The sequence below is a fragment of the Trematomus bernacchii genome, unplaced genomic scaffold, assembly GCF_902827165.1.
Source record: "Trematomus bernacchii unplaced genomic scaffold, fTreBer1.1, whole genome shotgun sequence".
Lineage (NCBI taxonomy): Eukaryota > Metazoa > Chordata > Actinopteri > Perciformes > Nototheniidae > Trematomus > Trematomus bernacchii.
Window position 1 is genome coordinate 9,528,042 of NW_022987564.1, and position 14,160 is coordinate 9,542,201.

At 39.4% G+C, this 14,160-nt stretch overlaps 2 protein-coding genes across 2 annotated transcripts; both read left to right on the plus strand.

Moving 5' to 3' along the window:
- Positions 1 to 206: 206 nt before the first annotated feature.
- Positions 207 to 2,915, plus strand: polr2k (polymerase (RNA) II (DNA directed) polypeptide K). The gene is made up of 4 exons (XM_034125482.1): positions 207 to 322; positions 527 to 594; positions 2,470 to 2,562; positions 2,686 to 2,915. Exons 2-4 carry the CDS (start codon positions 534 to 536, stop codon positions 2,706 to 2,708), a joined length of 177 nt encoding a protein of 58 aa, XP_033981373.1. The 5' UTR covers positions 207 to 322; positions 527 to 533; the 3' UTR covers positions 2,709 to 2,915.
- On the plus strand, positions 260 to 14,043 carry spag1a (sperm associated antigen 1a). The gene is given in 11 exon segments (XM_034125477.1): positions 260 to 322; positions 527 to 594; positions 3,655 to 4,163; positions 4,165 to 4,249; positions 5,736 to 5,835; positions 6,356 to 6,508; positions 7,353 to 7,510; positions 9,955 to 10,096; positions 11,491 to 11,617; positions 11,727 to 11,864; positions 12,240 to 14,043. Coding segments are annotated over 9 exon segments (1,176 nt in total). The 5' UTR covers positions 260 to 322; positions 527 to 594; positions 3,655 to 3,896; the 3' UTR covers positions 12,246 to 14,043.
- The last annotated feature ends 117 nt before the right edge of the window (positions 14,044 to 14,160 follow it).

Below are 14,160 nucleotides of genomic sequence, written 5' to 3' on the forward strand. Positions count from 1 at the left end.
CTTTGAGGAGAAACAGTCATTACACGGAGTAAATGCGATCAATGTTTACATTAGAAATCAATAGCCTATTTGTCATCAGCGGTGGAAGAAGTACTTAGATCTTGTACTTCAGTAAAAGTACCAGAATGTAGGAACAAAGCTTCTGTAATAGTCATACATTATTGCGGAAAAAGGGAAAAGTGCTTGACGTGAAGTAGTATCTTCTGACCTATCGCATACGACGTTGTTCCGAGGTGGCCGCCTGACGGTTGTACGCATGCGCACACAGAGCAGTGCGTGCGATGTGAAGAAAGAGAAGTAAACAGTTAGCTTGTTAATAACGGTGAGTTGTCGTATTTATTTATTTTATATATTTTCCTTTAGTTCATATGATACTGATACTGCATGTTACGATTGGGTTAAGACTTTTGTTGTTCACTGCGTATGCCGTATGTGGCGGTTCAGGCTAATCATGTAGATACCACCATGCTCTTTCTGTGTTAGCATGCTGTAACATTACAGATGTTGCTTCTCCTGTCCTTTGTAGGGATAAAATGGACCCACAGAAAGATGCTCAACCGCCTAAACAGCAACCTATGATCTACATATGCGGAGGTACGTGACAGTTTGTGTTGTGATGATTGCAGAATGAGCCAACGTCACAGCGTCTACGGCTAACGATGCTAACGTTACTTGGAGCTGTTACATTTAATTACATTAAATATCTGCTAATCAGTGGTGTACTGTAGCTAAGTACAAACTTGAGGTACTTGTACTTGAATTGAGTATTTATATTAAATGCTAGTTTATACTCCACTACAATTCAGAGGCAAACAGAGGTGGAAGAAGTACCCTCATTCATTTATTAAGTATTTTTAAATTATTGATTATATTTCATATCATTATTCCACATCTGGAAGTAACTAAAGGTATACAATAAATATAGTGGAGTAAAAATACACAGTTTACCAATTGTAGTTGGGTATATGTAGAAAGTAGCAAAAATAGAACTACTCAAGTAAAGTACAAGTACTTCAAACTGTACTTAAGTGCAGTACTTGAGTGAATGCACTTGCTTACTTTATACCACTCGAGGTCAATATTGTACTTTATACTGCACTACATATTAATCTAGAACTCGTTGCTTTGAAGAATGAGATTAAACAAAATAACAAAAATAATCAACAACAAGTTTATCGTATATTATTCAAAGGTGAAGATAAAACTTTATTGATCCCATTGTTATCTGTCAATATATAAAGTATGTCTGTACTTCCTCAAAACTTATGATCCAATAATATAATAAGTATTATTCTGAAACGAGTCATTCTGCATAACGAATACTTTACCATTTGGCTCTTTAATTATATCTGATGCTTATACTTTTGTATTTTCACTTAAGTAACAACTGGACTTTATCGTGTAACAGACATGTTCAACACTGTAGTATTACTACTTTACTATTACTACTACTAAGTATAAGATCAGAGTACATTGTCCACCTCTGCTGTTAGTACTGCTATTTCTATTTCTGTTACGGTGTACTACTACAGTATAATTACTCATAGTTTTAGTAGATCAAGATAGTAGGATTTTTGATGTTTTATATATATATATATATCTACCAAACAATTGTCAAATATTAATATAGCAAATATGAAAAAACTCACAGACCTATATCATGTGCTCCAAATAATACATGATATAAGGGCTAAAGCTAGGATAGGTTAAGTATTTTTGAAACAATTCTGGATGTGTTTGTCGAAATTCTCCTCATATCCGGACAACAATCAATAAATAAAATATTAAGACAAAAATAACAAATCTTGAACCATAGGCCTTTGCAATAAGTTTGTGAACATGTTATTAAGCCCAAATGAGAATTATTGGACTGTCTAACTTCAAACCTACCTCACTCCTACCCGCGCAAACTCGTTGCGCGTCACCGAAGTCTTCCACAAGATGTTAGCTTGACAGCTGTGAGTACATTACAATAGATTTGTTCATTCTTTAGCTCCATTTTGATATGTTTACCTTCATAAAGATAATTTTTTGAATGCTGCTTTGGAGGGAGGCTTAAAGAGACGTGTTTGCCAGCTTTCCGACTTCCACGCTAAATTGAGCAACTTTATAGCTAGTGCTGCTAGCTACTTTTATTGGAAAAGAGTCGTCAAAACTGGGCTGGTGTTTTTAGGTTGGATAATAAAAACCAAGCTTTAATTAACTTTTTGGAAGTTTCTATTATTATGTAATGCTAAGACCACATTTGATTACTCTCAAAAGTAAGACTTAACATATAAAATAAACCCCCAACAACCAACTATGGATGCAAAGCTCAATAGGCAAAAACTGAAAAATGTGCAGACTTATAACAGATGTTGATATATCTGCAACAAGGTTATATATCAGCCTGATAGATTATCATTTAGATCTACAAGGTTTTTATGGATACACTCGATATTTTCTGTAACATTTTTTCTTCATTTGCAGAATGTCACACTGAAAATGAAATTAAGGCCCGTGATCCAATCCGATGCAGAGAGTGCGGTTACAGGATCATGTACAAGAAGAGAACAAAGAGATGTATCCTTTTAAATGTTATTCTAAAAATTAAATATTATGTGATGGCAAAAGGATTTTTATTACAAATCAATGTATGAACTGAATACTATAATACTGTCCATTTCCTTGACTCTTTGATTACAGTGGTTGTCTTTGATGCCCGCTGAAGAAGAGAAGAGCAGCCCTTTTGATTTTCTCTGATCTGTACTGTTTTTTTTGTGAACATTGTAAATAATTACACTGACGACTCCATTGGGTCTGACCTCCAGTCCTGGCTTCAGATCTCTGCATTTTGGTTAAACCTCAACATTTACAAGTGTACTGTTCAGTAATGAATGAAAGGTTTCTGTTTATTAAAAAAAGATTTTCAATGACCTAGACTGTGTTCACAATTTTTTTTCATTTGATTGCATGATTCATACATATCTTTTCACCTACGTATCCTCACTACCCTTAACAAGTCAGACATTATCACATTTGAATGATAACATCCAGATGGATATAACAATATTTGCAGTTCTACCTTTTCCTCTGTTCTTTTAGATTATTATTTAGTTTGTTTGCGCTATAATAAAGGGAGTAAACCATTTTATTATTTAGTTGTAAGATGTTCCAACATCTTGATATCACTTTAAACAAACTCAATGTGATGTGACCCCTGCTGGTTGCATACGTTTACCACTTTTAACCAGTTTAACTAATGACTGATTTAAAAAAGAAAGATTAAATCAATACTGAAATACCATTAGGGATCCCTTAATTGCAATAACAAATGTATATTAAAACTGAGAGTTTGAAAACATTACCATAATTTGGTGAATCTAAATAATGTCTAAAGAAGATGGTGCTAGTTCTAGTCAAATAGAGACATGCTTAATTGGCATACGTCTAATTAATAACAACAAAGCTTTGCTTCTGTTTTTGATAAGGCGTAAAGAGCAAATATTCAGTACCTTAACTTGATAATTTGCAAATAAAAGAGCATTAAACAATAAATCACCAAAACTGCAACAGTTTGTTTTCCTGTTGTTTCACAAGTCCCATGCTTCTGTATCTGTCCATTTGTTTATTCAGTCGTTTAATATTTCTGTCCGTTTTCCTGTATGTCACCAGCCAGCAGAGCCCTTTACTCTGAGGTCTAATCCGAGGCTCTCCCATCAGATCCTGCTGCAGCACTGCATCGCTGTGGCACTTCCCCCCACCTGTGACGTCACCTCCGACACCTCATCCAGGGGGCGTGTCCATCAGAAATCCCCAGCCAGGCAGGCTCAGATGTAGCTGCAGCTCTGCGAGAGAGAAATAGGCAAAGACAGGGAGGGAGGAAGAGTTTAACACACTGCGGAGGGAGTACAGCCATGGGGAACGCACAGGACAAACCCCCAGGCAGCGGAGGAGGGGGCGGTAGATCGGACCAGGCCGCAGCGGGGAGCGGGACGCGAAGCCGGGGCGGAGGCGGCGCAGAAAAGCCCCACCGAGCTCCGGGGAAGGGGGTGGTGAACGGCTCACAGAGGGAAAACAGCCCTGCTGGTGGACAACAGCGGCAGGACAGCCCTGCAGTGGACACAAGTTATCTGGACGCCCCTGCTGGAGCTCTGCCTCCTCACCTGGCCCGGCTCAAGAACGCAGGGCAACCACCTCTTCAAAAATGGACAGTTTGGGGACGCCTTGGAGAAATACACACAGGCCATTGATGGCTGTGCTGAAGCAGGTAGGGTGTGAAGTAAAGTGAATAATATGTTGTGTATTTCGTCAGAGAATTCATAGCATGAGCAGCATTTTATCAGAGCAGAAACACCTCTGTTGATTAGGCTAGTTTAGGTTTAAAATTATATTTTAACTCTCAGTCAGACATCTCTTAGCTTTGTAGAAGCAATTCGGAGTTATTCATTTTGACGTAGACACGATCAAGTACAATCAAAATAACCTGATTTGACCTCGTCAGGGTGAATACAGTTTCATGCTGAATGAGAGCTCTCATTCAGCATGAAACGAAAGAGGTTTATGTGCTTGATTCATCCATTAGTCATGATCTTGTATGTGAAATGAAAATAGTGAAAATGCCCATGACTATTTCATAAAGCAGATGTTTAAATATTCAAAGTTCTTATTTCGGCTGACCAACAGCTCAAAGATATTTGCTTTTTTAAATTATAGAGACCAAATGTCATCTGAGAAGATGGATTCTGTAAATTCCAGACTTATCCTTTAATAAACAAGAATCATACAATTAACACTGTTACAGCATACTTTCCCCTTTATAGCTGTTTTAAAGCAATCTTTAGGATGAAAATGTGTCACTCTGCTGTGTTTTTGGGTGGCGACAAGGTCTTCTTAGGCAACTTTAGAGGAAGTCAAGTCAATGATGTAGAAACAACAACAAATGTGACAGACAGAAAGCCTCTAGCATCTCTGTTTGTAAGGGGTATCAGATACAAGTTGACTCAGTGTCTTGGCGTCACAATCCACAGTATCCCATGTCAATTTTAAATGCATCATGCCTGTCATGCTGCACAATTTCCCAATTTTTTGTTTGCCCTTCGTTATGTTAATGATTATAGATGAGTACAGGTAATTTTTCACATCTATCACCTGTGTGAATTAGTGACGTTGTCCTCACAAGTTTCTAGTCTAACATCGCCATCATTGTTGATTTGTGAATGCAGTGTTGGCACGAGACAACACTGCTGACCGTAGATAGAGTAGAATGTGCTGGTGCATGGGGGCTTTTAGGTGAGATTGAATGTCATGCTGCACCTTTAAGAGTACGCAGCCAACTTTACTCTCGTAGCTGGCAAGATGAATAGTCTTTTCTGCAGCACCGGAGACAGGCTGACAACACTTAATTTCATAGCACACTAAACAGAGAGTACCCTCAAAAGAAAGCATAGAACACAATATTTGATTAAGTCTTTTTTTCTTATTGTAAAAACACAATCAGTAGGAGTGTCAGCACTGTCGACATCAGTTTCTAGGCACTGAAGCAGCACATAATAACTGATGCTCCACTGGCGGTTTTAAAGCTGCTGTTGAGGCTCAGAGGAGAAAGGATAGGGCAAGAAAGCATTCCATCATTTATCTGTCGACCCCTCAGAGCCTCAGCATCTCAGGACAGTCTACATTTTAAATTTCACCAACATACATTACTCTACAAGCATTGTTTCTTCAGATAAGTGTGATGTATTTGTTTCCTGCAGGCATCGATAGTCCAGAAGACTTGGGCATCCTCTACTCGAACAGAGCAGCCTGTTTCCTGAAGGACGGAAACAGCACAGAATGCATACAGGACTGTACCAAGTACGTAGACTCCTTCTATTCTATAGTCAATCAATACATCTCTTTCTGGCTGTTTTTGAAGGAGTACTCCACAGACTTAGCATTGCACTGGCACCTTCACAACCCACAATGAAATGCTATGCTAGTATTGGCTAATGTAGCATTGCCCCTCTAGCTTCAAGCAGAGATGAGGAGTGGACTATTTAGGTCTGGTAATCTCACTTATTTTTTCTCCACTCCCCCACATTGCTTCCTTTTCTAACTTCTAACTGTGACGTCACTTGAGTCAGTTTATCCACAAAAGGCTTTATTTGCAGTCGTTCTAACAAGCTCCTCCTCTCAAAATAAAAATGTCAGCTTATGTAGTTAATTTAAGTTTAATTTCAACAGGTAAGCTTAGTATCAGTTACTAGAATATCAACACACTATGTGACTATTTGTAGTGTCACATAGCTACAGATCAGCCAGGTTACACTAATGACACGGCATGTCGGTGCAGACAGTTTTATCCTCTGTTTCTGCGTGTCTCTGATCCTCTTAGGGCTTTGGAGCTGCAACCCTATGCCTTGAAGCCCCTGCTACGCAGAGCTATGGCCTATGAGACACTGGAGCGCTACAAAAAGGCCTACGTGGATTATAAAACCGTCCTGCAGGTAGACACCGGGGTGCAGTCGGCTCGCGACAGCGTCCACAGGTCAGCTGAAAACAGTCGCACATCACACACTTTAGCTATTGTTTTGTTGAGACATTAACACAACCTTTTTTAATGCCAGTTTAATGTAGAGTTACACTGTACACAATGCATTAAATAAAGGTTTAAGAGAGTATTAATTGTGCAGGATTAAGTCCTGAGAATTTGCACATTTTCATACCTTCAAACACAGAAGAAACGGCTCCTCATTCAATTTGCTGCTTTAGTATTTGGTAAGGATTATGTAAGAGAAAATGTGGTTTAAAGTATTATTCTTCTAATCACACATTTAAAGAAGTTATTTTCACCATCTACAATAAGTCAGGTTTACATTAAGGGAGACACAAGTCAAAAACACGCTTTTGAATATGAGTAGTCGAAAGACCACATCCTCAAAAAATTGAGGTGTTACTAAAGGTATTTATACTTGTCTGTATATTTCCTGTATGTAAGTAATCAACAGTGGAAGTTTCATGTTGCTTTCTATTAGTTAAAATAACTTATTAACCTGTTTTGTCTCTTCTTTAATCATCACTTTCCAGTCTGACTACTACAGACTCAAAACATATTAATATAAAGTTAGTGTGTAGTATGTATCATCACATTTTAAAGGGCCTACTTACCTAAATCCACCCACACAGGTGTTTTCACTCGCTGGCTAATCTGCTAAAATGAAGGTGAGGGCTTTTTCACAGCAGACACATTGACATGTCTTGGTAGAAAGACAACACGTGTTAATAGTAAATTGATGACTTAACCCTGCAGTGGTTGCGGCATTGATCTAGCTAATTATAAAACACTTTTTTGTGCTTACGCTGCATGTTTTACTCCCTGTGTCCTCTGCTAGGATCACCAAGATGCTTATTGATGAGGAAGGACCCCAGTGGAGAGAGAATCTTCCAGAGATTCCCACCGTCCCTCTGTCCGTGCAGCTGGAACACAGAGACAAACCAGTCAGTGCTGAAGTAGCTCAGGCCCGAGCCGCCAGAGCAGTGCAGGACGAGGGTCAGTGGCATCTTAGCTTAGTGCGGACTCATTTAAAATACAAACCTGCGCTAAGTGGATTTATAACCTCCTAGTCTTTCACCTAAACCGTTGACAAGCTACTCACTCTCTACAGGGCTATAGCTATCGCTGTAATGCATAACTGCTATTCCAGATCTCTCCTTTTTTTAAGAGGAGAGATCTGGAACCGTTTATTTGTTCTTACTTGGACAATAGTTGTTGTTTTTTAATGTCATTTTTAACCATTAGTGACCCAAGGGAGACACTGTCTATAACAGACAGCAGCATACACAACACATATAGTTACAGACAAAAATAAAAAAGGGTTAAGCATACTGACCTCACCTCACAAAAATAAATGTAATGGTCAGTTTTGTCACCATGTAAATAAAACATTGACATTTACTTTGGATCTAAAAGCATTTAAAAGTAGGTAAGTTTGAGAAACCGGCTCGAGATACACTTTTTGTTATATTCCATGGAATGCTCTTAACATCCCGATAGCAATGAATATCTTAAGTGCTTTGACAAAAAATCCATAAAAAAATGTCATCTGTGGAAGCCGTAGTACTGTAAAAAGCACGACCAATCATTTTAGTCGGCCCGGCTAAAATAACTGGATGGCCTACCTGCCTGTCAGCTTTCCATCTGTGCACAAACTTATCTCGTGCCCTCATTGGTCATGTGCGCGTTCGTGTGTGTTGGAGGAGGGGCTCTATAAGGAAGTGGCAGATTTTCTCCGGTTGTGTATTTTCAAATTCTAGCGCACTCAAGCTGGTTTCTCCAAAATTACCTACCCCACCTTTAACGGGATCATTTTATTCAGTTTCCAGTGTTTCTGCAACATATTCCATGCCAAGGGTGCAGAATATACAAATGCCCGTTTTCTAATGTCAGAATGGGCATGCAGGAGATAAATCATCTGTAAGCTCTTTACTGTCTCTTTAAATATTGCCTGATGCATTTTGGGGGGTAACATTTGAAATTGAACCTGTAAATTATGGAGTCTTTAAAGCAGCAGCAGAAGTCGGTCAGGGGGAATCAGTTTGTCAATGCTGTTGACGAGCAGTGGTGAAGTGTGTGTGTGTGTGAGCACGTGCGTGAATGTGTGTGTCTGGGTGGGCATCAATAATGCAGAGGAGAAGGCGATCCACACAGAGCGTAGCGCTGCTGTAATGGAACAATCCAGGTCAGGTTTCCTGTAGGCAGCTTCAGCTTATCACACAGGCCAGAAGGCTTCAAATGTATCATATACTCAAATATATTTTGTTTTATTTACATTTTTTGAGCCAAGGAGTGCGTCAATGCTCACTAAATCATTCACATTATGATCAAAAGTTAATATAATGTAAAAATAAGCCCAGTTAAAAGATAAAGGAAAATGTTAAAAAAAATACATGATAACAAAATAAATATGTATATGCTATTTAAAAGACTTAAATAGAAATGTAAAAAAATAAACACAAATCATATGGCAGTCCAGAAACATCTATTTCTACCATCCCCCTAGTTTTTATCTCTATATATATACATTATATTCAAATATATTCAAAAACATGTGATGAAGTATGCGCTTTAAAAACACTCATGCACTGTCATATCTAAATGGCTGCTTTGTATACACCCATACACAGGAGGACTCGCACGGGTAAAGCAGCTGAGCTAAACGGAGACATAAACACTTAATGAATATAGCACACAGACAGATCAGAGCTAATCTCTGAATAGCACGCTGCTGTTGCTGGGGAAACAGATGGGAAGTGGCTCAGCCTGTTGTCAGTGTTTAGAGGGGCAACGTGTAATACCTGGCCACCTGCTCAAAGTAATAGGGGGCAGCATTTCACCTCCACGGGCTTAAGTTTTATTCATCAGATATAAAAAAAACAGGGCAAACAGGTTGTTAAAATACAGTTGCTCACACATTGCTTGATAAAGGTGTGTGTGTGTGTGTGTGTGTGTGTGTGTGTGTGTGTGTGTGTGTGTGTGTGTGTGTGTGTGTGTGTGTGTGTGTGTGTGTGTGTGTGTGTGTGTGTGTGTGTGTGTGTGTGTGTGTGTGTGTGTGTGTGTGTGTGTGTGTGTGTGTGTGTGTGTGTGGTGTGTGTGTGTGTGTGTGTGTGTGTGTGTGTGTGTGTGTGTGTGTGTGTGTGTGTGTGTGTGTGTGTGTGTGTGTGTGTGTGTGTGTGTGTGTGTGTGTGTGTGTGTGTGTGTGTGTGTGTGTGTGTGTGTGTGTGTGTGTGTGTGTGTGTGTCTCAGCACAGCAGTAAGCTCAGTAAGCAGAAGTTGACTCATTCCCTCTGGTCCAATTAGACCGCTGCTGACAGGCTGAATGTATTTATTGATCACTCTTGAAAATGTATGTGTGAAGAAAAAAAGAAATTCAGACCAGATTATAAAATATTCTGTCTTCCCTGTTTTTGTAATCAATTGCACATTGTTTTCAACAGCCACAAAAAAAGAGGCCAGATTCACTCTGCTGAAACGTGAAGGCAACGATCTGGTGAAGAAAGGAACCTTCCAGAAGGCTATGGAGAAGTACACTGAATGCCTCGCTTTAAAACCGGAAGAATGTGCGCTCTACACAAACAGGTACGCATGAAACCTGCTCTCACATAGAAGGATATGTCCTTATTGAACTCGGAAAAGAACATTGCCTGCTTTAAAGCCACAGGTAGATTACTTGTACTTGTATTTGAGTATTTCAATTGTATGCAACCTTACACACTACACTACATCTTAAATATTGTACTTTTTATTACACAACATTTGTCAGAGAACTTTAGATACTCCACAGACTACACAATCTCTATACCCTTCCTATCCAGTGAAAACCATGCGAATCTAGATGGGGTGATTTATATATTTTAATTCTTTATCATGTTTTGAGGAACATTTCCTAATTCTGAAGTTAAATTAACTATTTAAATGTATTATAATTCTTAGGTGAACTTGTCGTTGTATCGTCATAAAGCTGAAAACAGAGTTGTTTTTCTGACAAACTCATAAAAAGTTTACTAAAATCTGTTGTTCTCACAGGACAGCGACGCTTCAAACTAATTATGATCTCTAAATATGATGCGTTGCTATAGATTAAACCACTCAGTAAATAAAGGAGTTAAAATGAACACAACGATGAACATAAACAGCAGTAAAATGCAACATAGTGCAGTCATTTTATTCCTCAAACATTATCAGGGAACATCTTATTGCTCTATGAAAACATTCCATACTTTAAGCTCATGTAGCTGGTAATACTAACATACCTTTACTTAAAGGTGGGGTAGGTAAGTTTGAGAAACCGGCTCGAGTGCGCTAGAATTTGAAAATACACAACCGGAAAAAATCAGCCACTTCCTTATAGAGCCCCTCCTCCAACTCACACGAACGCGCACATGACCAATGAGGGCACGAGATAAGTTTGTGCACAGATGGAAGGCTGACAGGCAGGGAGGCCATCCAGTTATTTTAGCCGGGCCGGCTAAAATGATTGGTCATGCTTTTTACAGTACTACGGCTTCCACAGATGACATTTTTTTATGGATTTTTTGTCAAAGCACTTAAGATATTCATTGCTATCGGGATGTTAAGAGCATTCCATGGAATATAACAAAAAGTGTATCTCGAGCCGGTTTCTCAAACTTACCTACCCTACCTTTAAGTAAGGTTTAGAATGGAGGAGGTATAATAATATAGTGAAATATGTCAGTGTGGTATTAGTAGTATAAGCCTATAATATCTGCTTTTACATCTATAGACACTAAGTAGATTGATAAACGGATCAAATGGAAAACCAAGCTCAGGGTGTAACATAATACTGATTTTGAAACTGGCTTAGAATCTCCTATAGGGGCAGTTTAATAGGGAAACAGTAGAGGGCACCACACGATCATCCATAGCTTCAATAACCCGCAGCAGTGTCCTGAAAGACAGAGCTGGACATGCTGCTCTATCTGACGTCTGTCCTCTTCTCTACTCTCCTCCAGGAGCATTTGCTTCCTGAAACTGAATCGCTTTGAAGAGGCCAAACAGGACTGTGACTCGGCGCTGCAGCTGGAGCCGGGCAACAAGAAAGCTTTCTACAGACGAGCGCTGGCTTACAAGGGTTTACAGGTGCCGGTCACTCCACATCGTAAACACTCAGTTATTTGAAGCAGTCGGGTGTGTGCATCAGGATGTTGATATTATATTTCATAGGTTCTCTCCTCATTTCTCTGTGCAGGATTACCTGTCTGCCAGCAGTGATCTGCAGGAAGTCCTCCAGCTGGACCCCAACGTCCGGGAGGCCGAGCTGGAGCTGGAGGAGGTGACGGGCCTGCTGAGGCAGAGCCTGATGGACAGCACGGCACACACACCACGGGTAACAGACTGTACACACACACACACGCACACGCACACGCACACGCACACACACACACACACACACACACACACACACACAATCCGTCAAGGAGTAATTCAGTGGTTCTAAAGATAAGGGGCAAACTGAAACATCCTTACCTTAAACTATTTGTGAATATCTTAAATCACTATCCCTTTTTTGTCAACACCGTCAGACTCTCTTCTTTTCAAATTTCCCACACTAGTCCATACTAGTGCTTAATTACTGAAAGCAAAATCTTCCTTCTTTACTTGTATATGTATAAAACGAAACACCGAACATCGCCAAATGTATTGTGTGCCCATAACGTGTTAACTAAGACGGACAAAAATGACTTTTTCTCATTCCCTTCAGGTTTGATTTCTGTGGAGAAGTATGGAGGCAGAGGAAGTTAACAGGTTCACTGAACTGATCCAGTTGTGGAGGCAAAGGACTCTTTAAGCCATCGACTGTAGTGAGTAACACCTGTAAAACTGGAAATGACTGGCGTTGACTTCTTGGACAACCAGCTTTCTGCTCTGCACCATCTGCAACGTGTGCAAACGGCACCATAACTCCTGAGTACACAACCTTACATAACACAACAGGCAGCTTTATTAAAAAAAGGCTAAAGTCGAGGCACCCTTGACCTGCTTGCACTATAAATCATTCACATTATGATGTAATGTACTGTTTATACAGAATCATGTTTTATGGTGGAGTAGCAGGGGGGAAAGTGAGAGTGTAATATGTTGTGCCTTACCGAGATTTCTACCGCAGTTTGGTTGAAATACGCCAAGATTTTCCCTCTGATTTGTTTTAAAAAATATTGTGTTTGCTTGCAAATTGGTTCACTGAGCTCATGACTAAAGCACCGATTCAACTTAACTATGTTGTATATGAAGATAGACAACTCCCTAAAAGATTTTAAAGGTGAAAGAAAGTCATTATCTGTTATGTATCCAGCTCTTCCAGCTTTTCAAGACCTTTGTCATTGTTTACATGTATTTTCCGCTGCTATTTACTAAAGCCAACCTTTCCTCTAAAGTATATTGTTAAAACTTTCATTTAAGATGGTAAAATTATAATTTCCTACAGTTAGAATATCACATGAGCTCAGTTATTGTTAATAATAAATTGTCACTTCTTTGGTTTAGGTCATATTCAGCAACTGAAGTCAGCGTTACTTAATCCTGTACTGTAAGTGGGTCTCAGGTCTAATCTTGAATGTAACCAAGATGATGCGTACGTGTCTTTGTGTGTGAATAGGTGTACCGTATTTATGTTTGGAAAGTTTCTTTATCAGAGTATTATAGTTTTAATAATGGCTCATAACTCCGAACTCTTTGATCTGATTGAAGAATCCCTCATAAATCTGAATGGTGGTGAATTACAATTCGATATGACCCAAAGCAGTCCAGTCTGAAAAACTAAAACAGCTTGTAGTCCGGATCCTCCATTGTCTGGTTGAAGTCTCTTAACAGAAGGTATTTGGCATGCTGCAGATTAACCTGCACAGCAACCAACCCCCCCCCCCCCCCCCCACAGACACCATCAACAAACAGGTGTTTCTACTTCCTCTGCCTCATCACAGCTCCCCTCAGGTCTCTGTACAGAAAGTGCTCGATTGACCGCTATCTGTTTCTATTTTTACACCTGAGAGGGAGGGACAAAAAAGACTTGTGTAACTCTAATGACCATCTTACACTAAATGACCGAGATCAAGAGCCACAACGGTCTCTGCGGCAGTGACATTTTGGTGAAAGGTCAGTATGACCTGTTTGGAGGGACAAATGACTCTTTCTCTTTTGGTTTCTTGCCCTCACTTCAATAGGAGCACAGGTCTATTTAACCATCGTGACTAACAACACCTGTGTAAGTGTGCAGGGCATTTCAATATCTTTATTTTAAACATCGCAAACAATTTAAATCTTTGAGTCGCACAATGTGCCACATCTTTTATTTCATTAATACTTTGATGTATTCATTTGGTTTGTCTGATTTTAACTATTTCCCCCTTGCGTTGTCTTAATAAAAGCATTAAAAAAAACTAAACTAAATGAAAACACTTGCTATGAGGCTTGAAGTGTTGCTTCGTGGAATGTAAGAGCATGTACTGTATGTAAATAGTTTGGATGCAAATGTAAATAATAAAATGCTACATGGATGCTTCAATGAGCAATGTTTCTGTTACTTGATGGGTAAACTGAATGTGTAGCCAGAAGGGAAAAAACAAACCAGGAAATAAGGAGTTGATTTGATCATCTCTCGAATCTTAAGAACGTATCACAGCGTC

What these genes read in the sequence shown, in the direction of transcription:
- polr2k (XM_034125482.1), top strand. Translation starts at nt 534, where the DNA reads ATGGACCCACAGAAAGATGCTCAACCGCCTAAACAGCAACCTATGATC. An exon ending in TATGATCTACATATGCGGAG is followed by an intron (nt 595 to 2,469) that starts GTACGTGACAGT and finishes CTTCATTTGCAG; the next exon opens with AATGTCACACTGAAAATGAA. An exon ending in CAAGAAGAGAACAAAGAGAT is followed by an intron (nt 2,563 to 2,685) that starts GTATCCTTTTAA and finishes CTTTGATTACAG; the next exon opens with TGGTTGTCTTTGATGCCCGC.